Genomic DNA, 19,987 nt, shown 5'->3' with positions numbered 1-19,987 from the left:
GTTTGTTGTGTTTTTGTTTGAAATTAGCTTAAAATCTCTAAAAATGTTGAGTTGCTTGTTATTTTATGAATTAACAATTGTTCAGTTAAATTAAATTAGGAAGAGCAAATAAATGGGTTGTTCGGTAGTTTAACATATTTGCCTTCTCTCTCAATTTGTCTAATTTTCTCTAGTTCATTTACGTTACATTCTATTCCCCCTCACAATTGCTGGTTTGCTATTTTTGTTTTGTTTTCAATTGCGTAGGATGCCAATTCTTTTCAGACTCGGTTGTTGAAAGTTTTTTGATTGGTAGTGTTTAGTCGAACAGTTTTACGTCGCTCTAAATTGGAAAATTGGCTCAACGAAGATAAATTTGTTACTTTATAGATTTTATGGCGCTATAAGTTCGTCATTTGTTTTTAATTGGTTTCACGTTAACGCCACTTCTTTTCTTAATTTTGAAGATTTTGTATTGCTTATGCTATCCATTCCTATAACTTTTCTCTAATTTTTTAATATATCTCATTGTTGTTATTCAAGATATCAACTACTGTTTGTCCAATTCATAAGGATTCAGTTTCAGAGGTCTGGAATGTGCATTCTTACATTCTTATTTCCACCACTAGTTAAAAAAAAGGAAAAGGAGGTGTGCCATATCAAATAACACAAAATAGCTTATGGCCCTCAAAATTTAGTTTGGATTCTCTTTAAAAATTGGAATCGAGGCGTGCCGTGCCAAATAAAATCTTAAAATGCACGGCCCTCATTTTCAATGTGTTTGCTCTTTAGAAATCGAGGTGTGTCATTTAGCGAATTTTTCATGGCTCTCGCAAAGTTGAAAATGCGTAGTTGCTTTAGGCGCGTTATTTTAATATTCAATTTCCTTAAACTCGGGTGTGCATTTTATGTGACCCAAATTCAAATCTTAACAACGTTAAATAAAATGTGTCTCGGACTGCGGGTGCATTTCATGTGGTATGGTCCAAAGACGTATTTTAGATGACGTTGAAATCTTCCTAAAATAAATAAAAGCGGTTTTAAGCTAAAATGCACATAGGTTCAAAAATGTTTTAAAATCAGATAATTAAGCCAATAATAACAGTTGAGCGACCGTGCTAGAACCACGGAACTCGGGAATGCCTAACACCTTCTCTCGGGTTAACAGAATTCCTTACCCGGATTTCTGTGTTCGCGGACTGTAATATAGAGTCAATCTTTCCCTCGATTCGGTATTTGAACCGGTGACTTGGCACACCATAATAATCCCAAGTGGGGACTCTGAATCTTTAGTAAATAAATCTTATTTCGATTGTCCTTTAATTGGAAAAACTCCCTATATACTCCCTTCCGGGGTGTAGGAAACAGACGTAACCGAGAGTTGAACAAGAGAACCAAATCACCCACTTTGAACTCCTTGCTACGAGCATATTAATCATGAAGGTACTTCATCTTGTCCTTGTACAAGGACAAACTGGAGTAGGCATGGAATCGGAATTCATCAAGTTCATTAAGCTGCTCCACACGAAGATTTGTTGCCACATCCCATTCAAGATTTAGCTTCCTTAAATCCTACATGGCCTTGTTCTCTAACTCAACCGGTAGATGGCAAGCTTTCCCAAACGCCAATCGATACAGAGACATACCAATTGGAGTCTTGTAAGCAGTATTATAAGCCCATAAAGCATCATCCAACTTCTTTGACCAATCGGTCCTATTTGCATTGACCATCTTTGACAATATACTCTTGATTTTCTTGTTTGAAACTTCAACTTGGCCACTTGCTTGAGAATGATAAGGAGTAGAAACTTTGCGGTTGACACCATGATTTGCAAGCAAAGTGTCAAAAGCTCTATTACAAAAATGAGACCCCCTATCACTTCTGATTGCACGAGGGATGCCAAACCTTGTAAAAATGCTCTTATTGAGAAATGCAACAACACTCCGGGCCTCATTGTTGGGTAAAGCCACGGGTTCAACCCACTTTGAAATATAGTCAACCGCCACAAGAATGTATGTGTTCCCACACGAGCTAACAAACGGGCCCATAAAATCAATGCCTCATACATCATAAATATCAACCTTAAGAATGGTATTGAGAGGCATCTCATCTTTCTTCGAAATTCCACCTGCTCTTTGACATTCGTCACACCTCTTCACAAGTTCACTTGCATATTTGTACAAAGTTGGCCAATAAAACCCATAAATAAGAACTTTGGAAGCCGTCCTCGCCCTGCCAGGATGGACACCATAGGGAGAGGAATGACAAGCCTCCAAGATACTCAATTGCTCTTCCTCCAAGATACACCTTCGGATCACACCATCCATGCAAATCTTGAACAAGTACAGCTCATCCCAATGGAAATCTAAAGTATCCCGTGTGAGCTTCTTCCTTTGGTTAGAAGAGAGCTCACACGGGATTATACCAGTCATAAAGAAATTAGCAATGTCCGCAAACCATGGCATACCATTCATCGACACCGAAAGGAGTTGTTCGTCAGAAAATGGATCATTGATCTTTAGGCCATCATGGGGCCTCTCCTCCTCCTCCAAGCGGGACAAGTGGTTCTCCACTTGGTTTTCACTACCCTTCCTGTCCACAATCTCCAAATCAAACTATTGAAGTAACAAGACCCATCGCATCAGTCCATCTTTGGAATCCTTCTTCGTCATCAAGTACCGGAGTGAGACATGATCGATATGGACTATGACCTTGGCAGCAATAAGATACGGCCAAAATTTCTCCATTGCGAACACAATAGCCAAGAGTTCTTTCTCGGTCACCGTGTAGTTCACTTGAGCCTCATTCATCGTCTTGCTCACATAGTACACCGGATGAAACATTTTGTTCACTCTTTGACCTAAAACCGCCCCAACCGTAGCATCACTCGCATCACACATGAGCTCAAAGGGCAAGCTCCAATTAGGTGCGGTAATGATAGGAGTGGAGGTCAACTTATGCTTGAGAAGTTCAAAGCCTTGCATACATCTCTCATCGAACACAAACTTGGTATCCTTTTCCAATAGCTTGCATAAGGGGTTCACTACCTTTGAAAAGTCTTTGATAAATCTCCGGTAGAATCCAGCATACCCAAGAAAACTTCTAACTCCCTTGACAGAGGTAGGGGGAGGGAGTCTTGAAATCACATCAATTTTTCCTTTGTCTACCTCAATACCATGCTTTGAAATTTTATGCCCGAGAACTATGCCCTCTTCCACCATGAAGTGGCATTTCTCCCAATTAAGAATAAGATTGGTTTCTTCACAACGGGCCAAAACTCTATCAAGATTTTCAAACAATCATCAAATGAATCACCCACAATACTGAAGTCGTCCATGAACACCTACAAAATATCTTCCACCATATCGGTGAAAATGGCCATCATACACCGTTGAAATATAGCTGGTGCATTACACAACCCAAAAGGCATCCGAGAAAAGGAAAAGGTGCCATATGGACAAGTGAATGTGGTCTTCTCCTGATCTTCCGGAGCAATCAAGATTTGGTTGTACCCAGAATACCCATCCAAGAAACAGTAGAAGGCATGCCCAGCAAGTCGGTCTAACATCTGATCAAGAAAAGGCAATGGAAAGTAATTCTTGCGGGTCATTTTATTCAACTTGCGGTAGTCTAGGCATACTCTCCAACCGATGACAGTTCTAGCAGGAATCAACTCATTTTGTGAATTTGCAACCATGGTCATGCCACCCTTCTTCGGTACACATTGCACCGGCAAAGTCCAAGAGCTATCAGAGATGGGTTACACAACCCCGGCATCCAACCACTTGATCACCTCCTTTCTCACAACTTCTTGCATTGCCTCGTTCAATCTCCTTTGATGCTCCAAGGAGGGCTTTACATCATCTTCCAGAATAATCTTGTGCATACAGAATGCGGGGCTTATCCCCCAAATATTAGCTAAAGTCCATCCAATTACCCTTTTCCACTTTTGAAGCACCGCCAATGTGGCATCAACCTGCATGTTAGTAAGACAAGAGGAAAGAATAACTGGCAAAGTAGAAATAGGGCCTAAGAACTCATACCTGAGGTATGGAGGCAACGGTTTCAACTCCAACACCGGAGGTTCCTCAATTGAATGTTTTGTTGGTGGAGTCTTCCTATTTTCAAGGTCTAAAGATAGTTTTCTAGGATCATAAAAGTAAGAGCACATCCCATGTAAAGTATTCACACACTCCACTCGGCCTTCATCCTCATTGACATCAAGATTCAACAATACGGCCTCTAGAGGGTCCTCCGCATTGATCATTGCACTGGTATCATCAACTATCAATGATGTGACAAGGTCCACAAAAGATCACACCTCGGGATTATTGGGCTGCTTCATTGACTTGCACATATGAAAGATCACTTTTTCATCACCCACCCGGAAGGTAAGTTCCCTTGCTTCCACATCAACTAAGGTCTTTCCAGTAGCAAGTAAAGGTCTCCCCAATATGATTGGAACTTCATAATCCATCTCACAATCCAAGATCACAAAATCAGCTGGCAAGATAAATTTGTCCACCCGGACAAGCACATCATCAATAATACCCAACGGTCTCTTCATCGTTCTATCCGCCATTTGCAATCTCATGGAAGTCAGCCTCGGTTGCCCAATACCCAAAGTCTTGAAAATTGAGTAAGGCATCCAATTTATACTTGCCCCCAAATCACATAGAGCCTTGGCAAAGTCCGCACTCCCAATGGTGCAAGGAATGGTGAAAGCACCGGGATCTTCAGGCTTCAGGGCCATTGAATGCACTATTGCACTAACTTGGTGGGTCATCTTTATAGTTTTACAATCCATGGATCGTTTCTTTATCACTAAGTTCTTCATGAATTTAGCATAGCCCGACATTTGTTCAAGAGCCTCCACAAAAGGCACATTAATGGATAGACTCTTCATCACGTCAATGAACTTTTTAAAATGATTCTCATTTTTCTGCTTCGCGAGCCTTTGAGGATAAGGTGGAGGTGGACTTGGCAAAGGAGCCTTGGCTTTAGGCACAACCGGCTCCGGCATGTCTATTACGTGTTCCCTAGATGGGTTCACGTCATTTTGAGTTTTAACCTCGGCATCTTGAATATTAATCCTTAATTCTTCATTCATATTCTCATTAATCATATTTTCAACCACCAACGGAACTTCATCTTCTTGCAACTCAACTTCATCACTCAAAATTTGCTTTTGTTTGGAGGCATTCACATCACCGCCTCGTCCACTCCTTGTAGTTACCGCCATAATATGATTGTTCTCACCCTTCGGGTTTACTACTGTATTACATGGTAGAGCCCCCTTAGGGAGAGTATTCAAGGACTGTGAGATTTGGCCTAATTGAACCTCCAAATTTCTAATTAAAGTATTGTGGGAAGACAACTGAGCATCAAGAATGGTTTGTTGTGTTAATGCCCCGGTAGAAAGTCTGTTGGATCATCGCCTCAGTCATATCATTGTTGGGGCATTCCTTTACCATTGTTCTATAGCACTCCCAAATCTCATGCAATGGTTGCTCCTGCTTGAAAGCCAAGATCTCATCTCTCAATTCTGCCATATGCCCCGGTGAGAAATATTTTGCAATGAACTTGTCCGTCAACTCATCCCAAGTAGTGATGGAATGGTTGGGAAGTCGCTCGAGCCAATCCAATGCCTTCCTTCTAAGTGAGAATGGGAAGAGTCTTAACTGAAGTGCATCCTCGGACACATTAGTTTGCTTGCTCCCCCAACAGGTATCCACAAAACCCTTGAGAATTTTGTAAGCATTCCGATTGGCAGCGCTCGTGAAATACCCACGCTGCTCCAGCAATGTTAGCATCACATTGGTAATTTAAAAGTTTCCCGCCCAGATCTGGGGTGGGACAATTGCACTTGCATAGCCTTGGTGGGAAGCACTCGATGAGCGACTCTTGGAGGTGGCGGGGGAGGGTCTAGAATATTATCATTGTCCTGGCGGCCTCTCCTTTGTCCTTGAGGCACAATAGAGACCTCAGCATCAACATTATTATCTACCTTCTCCCCTAACGGAAGATCTCCAAGAGGTGCGTTGTTTAAGTTTGCTGCCATTTTGTACCTGAAGTTGTGACACACACAAATTAGTAACACAGAAGGAAATAAGAACAATACACAAAACTATTTAGATAGATAGCCAAAACCATTAGCTCCCCGGCAATGGCGCCAAAAAGTGATCAAGGCCAACCCTATACTACTATGAAGTAGTAAGAGAGGTCGAAGCACCTTTTACCCGAGAAGGTCAGAATCGATTTCCACAGGGAGCTAGATATTGGAGTTAAGTTTCTATCTAAATTGGTGTTGTGTAATTGTTCCTAATTGCACTTCTAAACATTGTTGGTTTTGATTTTACTTCTAATTTTATGCTACTACGATGCTAAATTAAGCTAAGATTAAACTATTGAGAGTTGTTCAAATAGATAAAAGGCACTAGGGTAGTGACTTTATCCTAGGTGGCTAATTGACAGATTCTTGAGTCTAAGGCAAAATGGTCACATTTGGGGAGTATGATATAACTATGGCACGATTCTACTCACTTTATACCTCTCGGTAGTTCGAGTGATTTTGCTCGAATTAACTTTATCAAGACCAATTGGGTATGACAACTTGTGCAAGCAAATGAGGTTCAAGTCGGGTATTACTATCTCTAGATTTAACCCTTTAATTGGGGTTATCAATCTCTTGAGTACGCCCTAATTCCTTGTTGGACCACTTTCATGGACTTAGGCTCTCTTTCTCAAGAAGAGCCAAAGTCTACTAGGCATAAACTAGTGTTTGCAACCACTAATTCAACATTAAAACCCTAAATTAGCTCAAATATCAAACACCTATAGACAATCAAGCATCAAAACACAAGACCCATCAATTACCCACACTAGGGATGATCCACAACTCTAGCTAATGGGTCTAGCTACTCATGATTATAGAAGAAAACAAAGAAATAGATGAAGAAAAGCCCATAATAATTAATTACTAGATAAACTTGAAGATTCAATGATGAAACTAAGCTAAAATTACTCAATAAAAGATAAGTGTTCACGAGCGTAGCTCTGTCCCAAAATCTATCTGATAACCTAAAAATGGGAAAAGAAACTATTTATACTAGGCTGAAAATTCTGGACAAAAATACCCCTGCGGGGCTAGGGCGGACCGCACAAAATCGAGTGCGGCCGCACTAAAGCTCTTGGCTAAGATAATGTGCTCTCTGAAGTTGGCCACCGCGGACCGCACAAAATGCACCGCGGCCGCGGTGGCTTCTATTGCAGTCCGTACAAAATGGATCGCGGACCACATTGGGCATAATCCTTCAATTGGCAACTCTCTGATCTTGGGATCTGCGGACCGCACAAAATCGAGTGCGAACACAGTGAAATCAATGCAGTCCGCACAAAATCCTTTGCGGCCGCATTGCTTGGTTGCCTGAAATGCCTGCTCTCTGAACTTCATCTTTGTGGACCGCACAAAATGGTGTGCGGTCGCACTGGCCCTGTTTGACTGAGCTTGGCCTTGGTCTTGGTACTTGTGCATGTTTCACTCCTTTTTGAGTTGGTTTTGACAAATTATCACCTTGTTGATCAAACCCTGCAATCAAGTACAACATGTGATCCTTTGGGATTGTTTTGTACACATTTCTAATCAAAACTTAAGAAAGAAGGAGAGTAAAATGCATCATAATCCCTAGTTATCAATCAACCCCGACCAAATCAAAGCAATTGAGGGAATACCTGAAGTATTAACCAGCAAGAAACAGGTGCAAAAGCTAACAGGTCGTATAGCCGCCCTGTCAAGGTTCATCTCACGATCCTTGGAGAGATGCCACAAACTCTTCAATGTTCTCAAAAAGGACAACGGGCTCAAATGGAATTCAGAATGCATCGAGGCCTTAAGAGAACTAAAAGCATACTTGTCCTCGCCCCCGATACTCGCCAAAGTAGAACCTGGCGAACGTCTCTTGATATACTTGGCTGTATCAGAGGTTGCGTTAAGCGCAGTGTTGATCCGTGAAAATAAAGGTACGCAATCTCCAATCTATTATATTAGAAATACCCTGGTCGACACCGAAACGAGGTACCCTCACCTCGAAAAATTAGCCTTAGCGTTGGTTATAGCTTCACGTAAGCTTAGACCCTATTTTCAATGTAACCCCATATCAGTGGTGACGACCTTCCACCTACGAAGCATCCTACATAAACTCGATCTGTCGGGGAGATTAGCCAAGTGGTCCATAGAATTGAGCGAACACGATATAACATATCAGCCATGAACAACGATAAAATCGCAGGTACATGCCGACTTCATCGCCAATTTCAGTGCCAAAATAATGCCCGAGGTCGAGCAGGAAACTTTCATACCTCCCCCGGGATACCTGCCCTATTGGTCCTATACACCGATGGCTCATCCAATGCGTCAGGATCTGGATTGGGACTCGTACTCGAGGTCCCAACAGGTGAAGTCATCCGCCAATCCATATGGTGCCCCGATATGACTAACAACTAGGCCGAGTATGAGGTCGTAATTGCAGGACTTAAGCTAGCTCTCAAATACAGAGCACGACGAGTTGTCCTTAGATACGACTCACAACTCGTTGTCAAACAAGTACAACATCATAAACCACAACCTATACAAAAGAACATTTAGAGGCCCATTGGCAAAGTGCCTAGGGCCGAACCAAACAAGACGCATCCTCAAGGAGGTACACAAAGGCCACAGCGGCACCCATACTGGCAACCGAGCCCTCGTCAGGTGCCTCATTCGGGCAGGGTATTATTGGCCCACAATGAAGAAGGAAGCCACTGACTATGTCAAAAAGTGCGAGCAGTGCCAGAAATACGCTCCTATGATACACTAAGTAGGCAAGCACCTCCACTTGGTTACATCGCCACGACTGTTCATCAAATGGGAGATGGACATTGTCGAGCCCTTTCCAGCAGGGCGAGGTAACATATGATTTCTTTTGGTTTTAACTGACTATTTTTCCAAGTGGGTAGAAGCAGGTGCGTTCACCCAAATATGCGAACAGGAAGTTATCACATTCATATGGAGAAACATCATATGTCGCTTCGGTATCCCAAAGAAATCAGTTGTGACAATGGACCCCAATTCACCGGGAGAAAGACCGCCGAATTTTTTGAAAAATGGCACATCAAGTGAATACTCTTCACGCCATATCACCCTGCCGGAAATGGCTAGGCCGAATCCTCCAACAAACCAATACTGAATATCTTGAAGAAAAAACTTGAGGACACCAAGGGACTATGGCCGAAAATACTACCAAAAGTACAATGGGCATACCACACCATGCCAAAAACAAGCACCGGAGAAATGCCATATTCACTAGTCTACGGGACTGATGCCATGATACCGGTCGAGGTCAGGGAACCCAGTTTGAGATACTCCAATGAAAGCGGAACAAGCGATGACAAGAATAAGAAACAAGACCTCGACGAAGCAGAGGAGCAAAGAGACATGGCTTACAAAAGAATGGTAGCCCAAAAACAACAAGCAGAACGGTACTACAACAAAAAAAGCCAAAGTACGACCACTCAAAATCGGTGACTATGTACTCAAGGCCAAAACACAGGAGAGCAAAGATTCAAGAGAAGGCAAACTAGGAATCAATTGGGACGGACCATACAAAATCACAGCAGTAGCAAACAAAGGATCATTCCAACTAGAAACAATGGAGGGAAATCTACTACAAAACAATTGGAACGTTACCCACCTCAAATACTTCAACTTCTGAAAACAGACGCCCTCCAAGTCGTATTCTTTTTCCCTCACCCGAGTTTTGTCCCAATTGGGTTTTCTCGGGGAGGTTTTTAATGAGGCGACGAAGGGGACATCTCAAAGTTCAAGTATAGTTCATTGCCCCGCCTGCCGACTACTTCTCCAGGCCGAACGATGAAGGGACTAGGTACATGGGAACTTATCAAATATATGTATGAAACAAACAGAAACATGTAATATTCTCCAATGAATGAAATAAAGCAGCATCTTTACTCTCCACCAAGCCTTTTTACACCTTACATTCGACCTCGCTAAAAATTTTCGACATTCGACTTGCTCGAATTATTTTACATTCGACCTCGCTCGAATTTTTTGACACTCGACTTGCTCGAATTATTATATATTCGACCTCGCTCGAATTTTTCGACATTCGACTTGCTCGAATTATTTTACGTTCGACCTTGCTCGAATTACCTGACATTCGACCTCGCTCGAATTATTTTACATTCGAGCTCGCTCGAACTATTTTACATTTGACCTCGCTCGAATTACCCGACATTCGACCTCGCTCGAATTATTCAATATTTGGCTGTCAAACATCGATCACATAAAAAATCAGGAACTTCCCCACAAAGCAAAAAGAAAAAGGAACGGATATCAAGAAATACATAGCAAAAAGGGAACTGTTCCATTTCAATTGATGAATTACAATACTTTTTACAAAGGGCTCAAAGACGCCCTCACAAAAATAGCAAAGCAAAACAAAAACTAAGTACAACAACTTCACACCACATCATCCCCATCGGCGTACTCATCATCATACCAAGGATCACAAGCGAGTCTATCCACATCATCATCCTCATCCCTACCAGGCGTACCAGGGGCGTAACCACAAGCTTCATAGGCCGCACGCACCTTGACACGGATGCCCTCAAGTTCTGCTTCGGAAACTTTCCCGACGGCCTTCAAAGACTTATACACGTCAAGTTGAGCCTCGGCGTGATACAACTCCGCGGCACACCGGGATTAGCAGAAATATGAGACGTAGACAGCTGTGACTGCCATTGTACCTCCTCGGCCTTCAAGACAACGACATGCTCATTCAACGTAGATAGCTCCGCCTCCAAACCTTGGATATGTTATTCTAACCTCGCCGCCTTAAGCGCCAATGTCTCTACCTTATTATCCCGCTCAAACCTACAAACGCGGAGGGCATCTTCTAAGGCTATCGCTTCACCAATAGCGGCCATTTTGTCTTTCTCCGCACGACCCAATTATTCGACCTTGGCAACTCAGCTCATCCCTTAGATCGATAACCCTTGCCTCCTTCTGCCCGAGTTCATCCATTAAGGATGCCACTTGTGTTTGCAGGTCAGCATTCTCAGTCATCACCCCCTTGCTCACCTCAAGCTCATCCTCCTTGGCCTTTAGTGCTGCCTCAAGCTCACTACACCTACCGATGGCTCTCATTAGTTCGTCATCCCTCTCCCTTAGCTCTTCATCTTTCTTCGTCAACTCATCATCTTTCTGTTTAAGCCCATCACGAAGCGACTGAAATTCGCCAGCCTAGTTAAAGATGTCGACCAGCGTTCGGTGCTTAGTATGGTACTTCTTGTACTTGGAGGTCATCTTCTTAAAGATGGTCGTCCTCCGCTCCTCCCGCTGGTCACGCTCGATTCCCATGATAAGAGTCTGACATGAAAAAGAAAGGAGTTAGTATGAGAAAATTACACATGCGAAACAAATCCTAACATTAAAAAGCACTTACTCGCAGAGACATGCAAAATATACTCAACGACAACTCCGCATCGCTCATCGCCTGTAGTTCCGTGTTTTCAGAAGCCGCGCGCAGGGGAGAAAAGGACGGCACCGCCCGTTCTGAGTTGGCCAAAAGGTCGTAACCCACGGGAATGATTACGTGCTGGTTAGGACCCTTCGTCCTTATCTCCACACGAGTATTTCTCTCCAGGAAGGCACGTACCTCCTTAGGGTCGACATCCGAACCAGAACCGTCGTCCCCCATAGGGACCGCTCTATTTTCCTCAGTCGCCGATGACGCGCCACCTTCTGCGGTCCGTACAAGCTCTCTGCCATCATGAACCCCCTTAACCCTAGAGGGTCTCCTCTCCCTAATGGCACTCGCCGTGAAAACGATCTCTATGTCTGGTGCAAGCGCAGATGCCGCTTCCCAAGCAATGACTTTTTTCGGCTCGATGTCAGCGACGACGGCCTTCCCGATCTCCACCCTTTGCCTTTTCCTCGACGGTGATTCCTCATCATTAGACGGCTCGTCTACAAAATGATAGATGGGCTGGGAAGAGATCTCATCCCCCACAGCGACTGTCTGGGGGGCGGAATCCCTCATTGGCGGAGCTTGAGTACGACCTCCTCGAGCAGACTCGGCTAAAGCAAATTGCATCCCCACCGACACGATGGCTTGATGGAATGCTAGCACTGGAGCTTCTTCTTGGAAATTTGCCGACCTAGCACCAAAGGGAGGTCGCATCAAAGAGCAATGGTAAACAACAATAAGCTAAAGTAAGAGTGACAGTTACTGGACGGGATCTTGGGTCCAAAACATTTGTGAAAGGACGCCCAATCACGAATTCCCACGATGTGAGGTAAAACGCGAGCCACCCAATCTTCAATATCAAAGACAGGAGAAGGTGCACGCCTTTTAGCTAAAAAACAAGGAAGCCGCGAGTGAGCCGAAAATGAAGGACAAAAGAAGAATAACGAGCATACGGTAAGACGCTTACGATTATAATTCCACTGCTCAGGAAACCCAGTCGGGTCCGCTACCAGGTTCTCGGTCTTGATGAAGAAGTACTTATACCAGAACTTCTAATTCGTTTTATCGTCCATCTCGACCACCAACCCTATGGTCCCACGACGCCGTAGGTGTATCAAAGTACCTCTATAAAAACTAGGAGAAAATAGATGCAACAGGTGGCGAACGTCGACCTCACAGCCAGCCAAGTATGCATATTTCGTCAACATCAAGAAAACTTTATACAAATAGGGGGAGAGTTGCGCTGGGAAAACATTGAAAAATCGGCAAACCTCCTCCGCTAGCAGAAGGAGAGAAAGAGTATAACCAATCAAGAACGGATAGACATAGAAGGCACAGTATCCGGGTCAATGAACCTCCATAATGTCGCTTTCGGCCAGAACGATTTCGACGTGGAGAGGAATGCGATATTTGGATCGGAGGTCGGCTATGTGAGGCGGTCCCATCTTAGAAAGTCTCTAAGAAGGAGCAGACTCCTTTGGAAAATCATTCCTAACCAAAGGGTTTTTGGGGACTATCTCCTCCGCGGTAGGGAAGCTTTTATCCTCTTCGGTCATGAATTCCTCACCACCGGGAGGAAGGGACACCGATAATAGAGTGGCATCAGAAAACCTTATCGTGAATGTGAGGAGATTGTGACATATTTCAGTAATGAAACATATGCAAAAAAGTCTGAAGAAGGAGATAACAACTGGGTAAGAAAGAAAGGACTAGAACTGAAGAAGCTGCGGGAAATCAAAAACAGAAATTGGAGAAGAAAATCAGAGAAGAACAATACTCTATTGAAGTGGCAGACGCAGAGACGCTGCATCAGGAAGACCTGTAATGATGACACGTGTGGCCATGACGTCACCTCACATTTACCACACCAACCGCAGCCTCGCTAGCCACGCCGTTTTCTCGACCTCGGCCGATTCGACTTATTTAACACGACCAAACTTCTCCTAAACGGACGTGAACCAGGTCCGCTTATCGAGGGCGTGCAAGACCACGACCTCAACAAGCGGAGGGACTAACTGTATTGGTCTAAATTTGGCGACTTGGTAACGGTAGATAAACAGGATCGAGGACGGGGTCGACCACGGCGTAATAGCGGAAAGCCGTCTTCGAGAGGACTGTTGTCAAGAACGAGCAATTGGAGTAAAGAAATAACGGTAGGATAGGTTCAGAAATGGAGACAAGGAATATTCCTTTGTATATTCCTTATTTTGTACTTTTTAGGGTTTCTTGAAAATATCCCTTATAAATAGGAAGAGATAGAAAACAAAAGGGGGATCTTCACGTTTGGATAAGAGCATATTGTAAAAGGTTGACTAGAAGGAATATACAAAAATTGTCCTGTTTACTGATTATCTTACTGAAGCATACGTTGTTTAACCTTTGTTCACAAGATCCAAAGATTCCTTATCCATCTTCACTTCTCGTTTTTCCACGTCGCTGACAGAAGAAAGAACCATCCAAATCATATAATAATTGGATGGTAGATTCTTTCTTATTACATTTATTGTCATTATCTACATTTATTGCATGTTCATGTTACAATATCTATGGATAATCATTGAGCTCAAATCTGCTATTTAATGCTCTCAAACACCGTTCATCTTACCAATATCATACAATATTTAATCTAGAATTTATTATATTTATCTAAGATTCACCCTTCGTTTCATCATTAACTAGTTTAACAAAAAGTTTAATATTTTTTGGTCAAACAAGATCCCGCTTAGACATATGACATCAAGCAATCATCGATGCGCTTAATCTCAGCAATGCACATCGTACTTACAAAAGAATAACCAAGAAGCTAGACAACTATTTTTCTCCAGAACCTTGGTATAACTGCAATTTTACGTGTTAAATAGCAAATAGCCGCTTACTCAACCGTTTAAACTAGAAACAGCCGACTGATATATAATATATATATAATATATCTTTGATATGTATATAATCGTATATAATCTACGTAAACTGGCTAAGAAAAGTAAACAGTGTATTCGACCGGCAATTTGTGTAAGTAGTCCAATGAAACAAAAATGAAACTAAGAATCCACCCCCCCCCCCCCAAAGCCCACATCAGTGTCTGCTGACATAACCGCCCAAATGTCAAACGATGAGTCTCATACAAGTAAGACTAGTTACTCCATATCAGTCAAGTAAAATTTTTACTGCTCTAGAATCTAGAAGTTAACAAGTGGATGTTGAATTTAATCAACCTGAAAGGAATAGGAAGAATATGATTTAGTTCTCTAATTGGAAATTGGAATAATCGAAAACGCATAAATTCATAACCAAGAAGATTGAGGAAAATAAAGGAAATTTTCACTCATTCCGAGGAAGGACATCTGCAGTGAAGAGTTCACATGCAGTCTCAGGAAATCATAAATACAAGGCTTTACATGAAACATTTGTGAGTTTGCAACACATATACAAGAGTTATACAAATATGTAGAACTTCTAAAAGAAAACATACAAAAGCCTTAAAACAAAGCACTGATCTTCATGTCATCCGCCGAAGTTCAAAACACTTCTTCATTTTCCCCTATAGCCAAAAAGAAATCCCAGTAGTACATCCCAATAATACCTACATACTACTCCCAATCGCATTCTCAAAGCTCAATTCACAAAGATCTGATCTTCTGAATATCAATATTTTCAAGAATTGGAATTCGATGATCGGATTAGCTTTGATCTGCTGTGAAACCCATTAAAACAACCAACGGAAATCATTAGAATGGTAAAATGAAGCCTTTTAACTTAAACAGCGATTGTTTGGCCACTGAGCACATCCTGAAGCTGGAGAGACCCATCCTTCATTAGATTAACACTTAAGCTCTTGAATCTTTCTCTTGAGTATTGCCGAGATGCCTTTCTCCAATCAGTTCCTGTCTTCATCATTGCTACGAACTCCTCATAACTGATTTGCCCATCCTGAGAAAAAGTACAAAATTCAACAACGATGTAAAACTGGTGTGACACATCAGAGCCAGGAGAGAGTGGAAGGGGAAATAAGCGTTGATAAATTCAGGAGCGCAGCATTTTGCTTTTCATGCTACATTCCTAAAGCAATTCCTCCTTTTTAGGCGAATTTTCTGTCTAAATGTTCAACATTTGACAAGATCGAACGAACTTCTTTAATGTTAAGAAGTCTTTTAGCTTGTTTTTTAAAACATATTGAAAGAGCAAGGGAAAGAGGCAGGTCACTACATGGAGAAAAGAAGATGAGTCTAACCTTGTCTGTATCAACTTCGCGCATGATCTCATTCAGTACATCAGTATCGCATGCACCTGATTCATCTGCTAGAGCTTCTCGTAGCTCATCAAGCTCAATATAACCGCTTCCATCTTTGTCAAAGAACATGAATGCTCTACGAAAATGCTCATCGTTTTCCATCCTCTGTAAGTGGATTATAACCGCTACAAACTCCCCGTAGTCCAGGACTCCATTTCCATCAACATCAGCCTTATCAAATATTAGTTTCAGCAACCGTCAGGCAAGATTATTTAGTTAATCTATTTCAGAGGAAACAAAATTACAGTATCTGCAATAAGATTTGTTCAAAAGTCCATGTTCCAAACAGGAAAAAGCTTGAGAATTTGCATATAAAAGCTGCTTCACATTTTACAACAGAAAACTTGGGAATCATGGATGGCCTAAAACATTGGCTACAAATGTCAACCAGATTGTATTGGGACTTAAGAGAATGCAGAAAAACATTTAGTGAAGGCTATAGGATCAAATGTTGACACCATTCATGGTGTTAGAACGCATGCTTATACTTTTTCACACCCAGGTAGTAATGTAATGGAATCCCTTGACTATTTAATACCCTCCATGCAATATCATGCTTAAATATAATGAAAGGAGGAGGAGAAATAGAAGGAAAAGAATCCCGAAATAAATGCAACATGCAGAGTCTTCAGAGCCAATATCTTGTGCAAAATAAACCATCTGACAGATGCGAACGAGTTACTTAGCAAAGAGAAAGAGAGTGTGTGTGTGTTCTGTGGAACAACTTTTTCCCACATCCTGAAGGCACAGAGCTTAAAAGACACCAGACGACATTGCAGAACAACTTGGGTAGTTCCATGAAACACATCAGAATACATTTATCAGAAAGGACAGCAGAATCTGGAGGCGAGGCAAAAAAAACGAGAAATGATGTAGAAGATGTTAGTTAGATACACAAATAGGCTTTACCTGCTTCAATGTATCATTGAGCTGAACTTTAGCAGTTAGTTCTAGTAGTAAAGGAGTGGGATACCAAGTCTAATATCAGACTTTTAGAATCAGATAAAACCCAACATAGAAGAGATGAAATATACACACATATTATGCATACAAACATATTACACAAAAAACTGGGTGGATGCACATAGAGATTGGTAGAGTGAGATAGTTAAATCTGAAGAAACTCACGCGGAACTACATGTTACAGCAGCACATACGAAAAACTAGGAAACATACAGGAAACTGAGTAAAATAGAAGCAAAATATGTTCTACTAATATTTTGGCATATAAGACTCGTAAATCTCATATACCAAAAAGAAGAAAGAACGAAAGACTGTTTCAACGTGTTTAAAAGAATAGTAATGTTTACCACATCCATCAGCAACTTCATCTCTGCTTCTGCTAACTGGGAACCCACTTTTCTAAGTCCAGTCTTTAGTTCATCATATGATATTTTTCCATCACCATCAGAGTCCATTAATGCAAACATCTCTCTGATTACTTCAACCTCTTCAAGTGTCAAGTGCTCAGCAATGACCTACGCAATTCAATAGGTGCAAAAACAATTCAAACTAAAGCACATCCACATAATGCTGCAAATAACTATACAAGCCGTAAAAGCCTTGGAAAAGACAGGACTAACGAGCCAACACATAATACATCATTTACAAGTTATACACCAGCTCTCTCTATCTCTCTGATTTAACCAAATAAGGCTCAAAAAGTTCCTGTTGGCCTTCAAACCAAATTTCAGATCTGTATATGCTTAAACAAAATTAAAGGCTTACCCGCAGTGCTTTCTTTTTGAATCTGTTCATGATAGAAAATTGCTTCAGTCTTGTCCTAACAATATCTCCCAGTGGAACATTTGAAGCCTTTTTTGCATGTTGTATCCAGGGGTGCTCTGCATTAAAGAAGACTGACTTAAAAGCTGCTTTATGACAGACAACTGATGATGCAGAAAATGGTTAGCAGTTTGAACAATCTTATATTATATAATCTATGTTTTTGTAAGTGCTTATCAACAAGGAAAAAAAATAAAAGAATAAACTGTCAGTAAGAATCAGCACTTGAATACGTTCAACTTGTCCCAATTACAGTAGTTCCCTTCTTCATAATTAGTCTTTCTAATAATTATAAGACATAGTGAAATTGGCTATCCCGCATTCATTTCTGATATTTGAGCCATGATCATAGAGGTTGACATCTCTAGAAGATTTAGCAGAACAAAGGGTGGGGGGGGGGGGGAGGATTTTATAACTACCAGATGCTGGAGCAACCCTATTCGAGTAAAAGACAACAATGTGCAAAGGTAAATAAACAGCTGGGATTTAGTTGATTAACATAAACAGTTAAATATTTTAGAAGTGAGCCATAAAGCAGTTAGTACAACGTAAAACCCTTGAAACTATTCCTACTAAAACAAATTTGATTCATAGAGTTGTCTATCCCATAGCTCAATCAAGTCGCAAACCCCAGTATATTTGATAAGATAAGAGTAAAAACATATGCAATTGCCATCCAGAAAATTAATAAACATTGGATTCCACAAATCAGTATGCTGATGGTGGATCCAGGAAATTTAAAGCCGGGATATCCTTTGGGAAAGCCTCATGTTTCCCCTGTGTAGTGGCAAAATGCACAAAAGAGTATCAGGAAAGATGCCCACAATAAATCAGTCTACATAGAATGTTGTGACAAAACATAAACAGTTCCTGATGCCTTCGAAGGATAAAGTCCAAATCAGACCCGCAATTTTCTTCTTGAAAAACAATGGTGAATTATCTGCAATCATCTTTTTGCTCAACACATAGTTTTCTGTATACCAAGGGAGCCAGATTTAATAAGAATTTCACCAACATTAAGTTGAAAAAAAAACTTACCAAGGACCTGTTGGGCTGTCAACCGCTTTTTGGTGTCTGGTTCCAGCATCTGTCTGACAAGACTTTTTGCACTCTCAGAAATTTGAGGCCATGGTTCCCTCTTAAAATCAATCACTCCCCTCAAAATTGCAAGAGCAACCCCTTGTTCAGTTTCTGCAAAAAGATTATCGGATTAAGAAAAGAACTTCTATACATCAGAACTCAACAGGAAACTGGAAAATACATACCAGCCCAAAATGGAGGAACCCCACATAACAAAATATAAAGGATGACACCAGCGCTCCAAATATCAACCTCTGGTCCATAATTCCGCTTCAACACCTCTGGTGCCATGTAATATGGACTTCCCACTATCTCAGAGAATCTTTCCCCTAATTACATTCCAAAAATTAGTAAGAATCAAACACTTCTTTAAGGATCAAACTGCTAGTCAAAAACAGACAAAAGTAAAAAGGACTCAATTTTTACGAGACAGAGGGAAAAAGTGTCTTTTTCATTAGCAAAGCTCAATCATACTAATTCATTTCTGGGTAAGAAATTGAAAAATAATAGAACTCATACCCGGCTTGAAAAAGACGGATAGGCCAAAATCAATGGCCTTAAGAGCAGAATGCTCTTTCTTATTAGCAAACAGAAAATTCTCAGGTTTCAAGTCTCTATGCATAACACCATTAGCATGACACATCCTTACAACTTCCGCTACAGTTCTTGCAACCCCAGCTGCAGCTCTTTCACTATAATGCCCTCTTGCTACAATCCTATCAAATAACTCCCCACCTTCACACAACTCCATAACCAGATGCACTGCTTCATTATCTTCGTACGTAGCTCTTAATTTAACAATGTTTGCGTGATCAGGTAAGCTTGACATTATAGCAACTTCTCTTCTTACATCTTCGATGTCTACAGCTGTACGGAGTTTCTTCTTGGATATTGATTTGCATGCCAGAGCTTCTCGGGTTTCACGATCGGTGCAAAGGTAAGTGACTCCGAATTCGCCCCGACCCAGTTCGCGGCCCAAGATGTATTTGTCGGATATGCGGGTTTTAGGGAAGAAGTCTTTGAGTACTCGGATCGGGGCGGGTGAATTGGAATACGGATTGGGTCTACGTTCTCGGAGCTTCTTTGGTTTTGTTTGAGGATCGGTTTTGGAAGCTTCTTCTGGTCTTATGCAAGCATTACAGTTGCCCATGGAGAATAAAAGTGAGTTGCTCCGCCGCTAGAAGTGGTTGCCGGAGGTCGTGGTTGCGGTGGAGGAAGAGGTCATGGCACGGGAAAGACTGCTATTTTTGAAGATTTTTGTGAGAGAGAGAGAGAAAACGCGGGGTCAGTTGAGGAGTAGTAGTTTTTGAATAAAGTCCATTTATTACT

At 41.6% G+C, this 19,987-nt stretch overlaps 1 protein-coding gene across 1 annotated transcript; it reads right to left on the bottom strand.

Annotated features, from left to right (window-relative positions):
• Positions 1–14,801: 14,801 nt before the first annotated feature.
• Positions 14,802–19,987, bottom strand: LOC107796621 (calcium-dependent protein kinase 10-like). Its single transcript, XM_016619415.2, has 7 exons — positions 19,178–19,987; positions 18,844–18,987; positions 18,617–18,769; positions 17,522–17,637; positions 17,104–17,271; positions 15,734–15,964; positions 14,802–15,432 (listed from the first exon to the last, which is right to left on the bottom strand). The coding sequence occupies exons 1-7, from the start codon at positions 19,806–19,808 to the stop codon at positions 15,259–15,261; spliced, it is 1,617 nt and encodes a 538-aa protein (XP_016474901.1). The 5' UTR covers positions 19,809–19,987; the 3' UTR covers positions 14,802–15,258.

The sequence above is a fragment of the Nicotiana tabacum genome, chromosome 6 (genome assembly GCF_000715075.1).
Source record: "Nicotiana tabacum cultivar K326 chromosome 6, ASM71507v2, whole genome shotgun sequence".
Taxonomy (NCBI): Eukaryota; Viridiplantae; Streptophyta; class Magnoliopsida; order Solanales; family Solanaceae; genus Nicotiana; species Nicotiana tabacum.
The sequence above is the reverse complement of the archived record's forward strand: the minus strand, read 5'-3'. Positions and strand labels throughout refer to the sequence as shown.

Coding starts and splice junctions, on each gene's coding strand:
- LOC107796621 (XM_016619415.2), bottom strand. CDS start 19,808: ATGGGCAACTGTAATGCTTGCATAAGACCAGAAGAAGCTTCCAAAACC. Junction 17,272..17,521: donor TCAAAAAGAAAGCACTGCGG/GTAAGCCTTTAA, acceptor TGAATTGCGTAG/GTCATTGCTGAGCACTTGAC. Junction 15,433..15,733: donor GCGAAGTTGATACAGACAAG/GTTAGACTCATC, acceptor ACTTTTTCTCAG/GATGGGCAAATCAGTTATGA.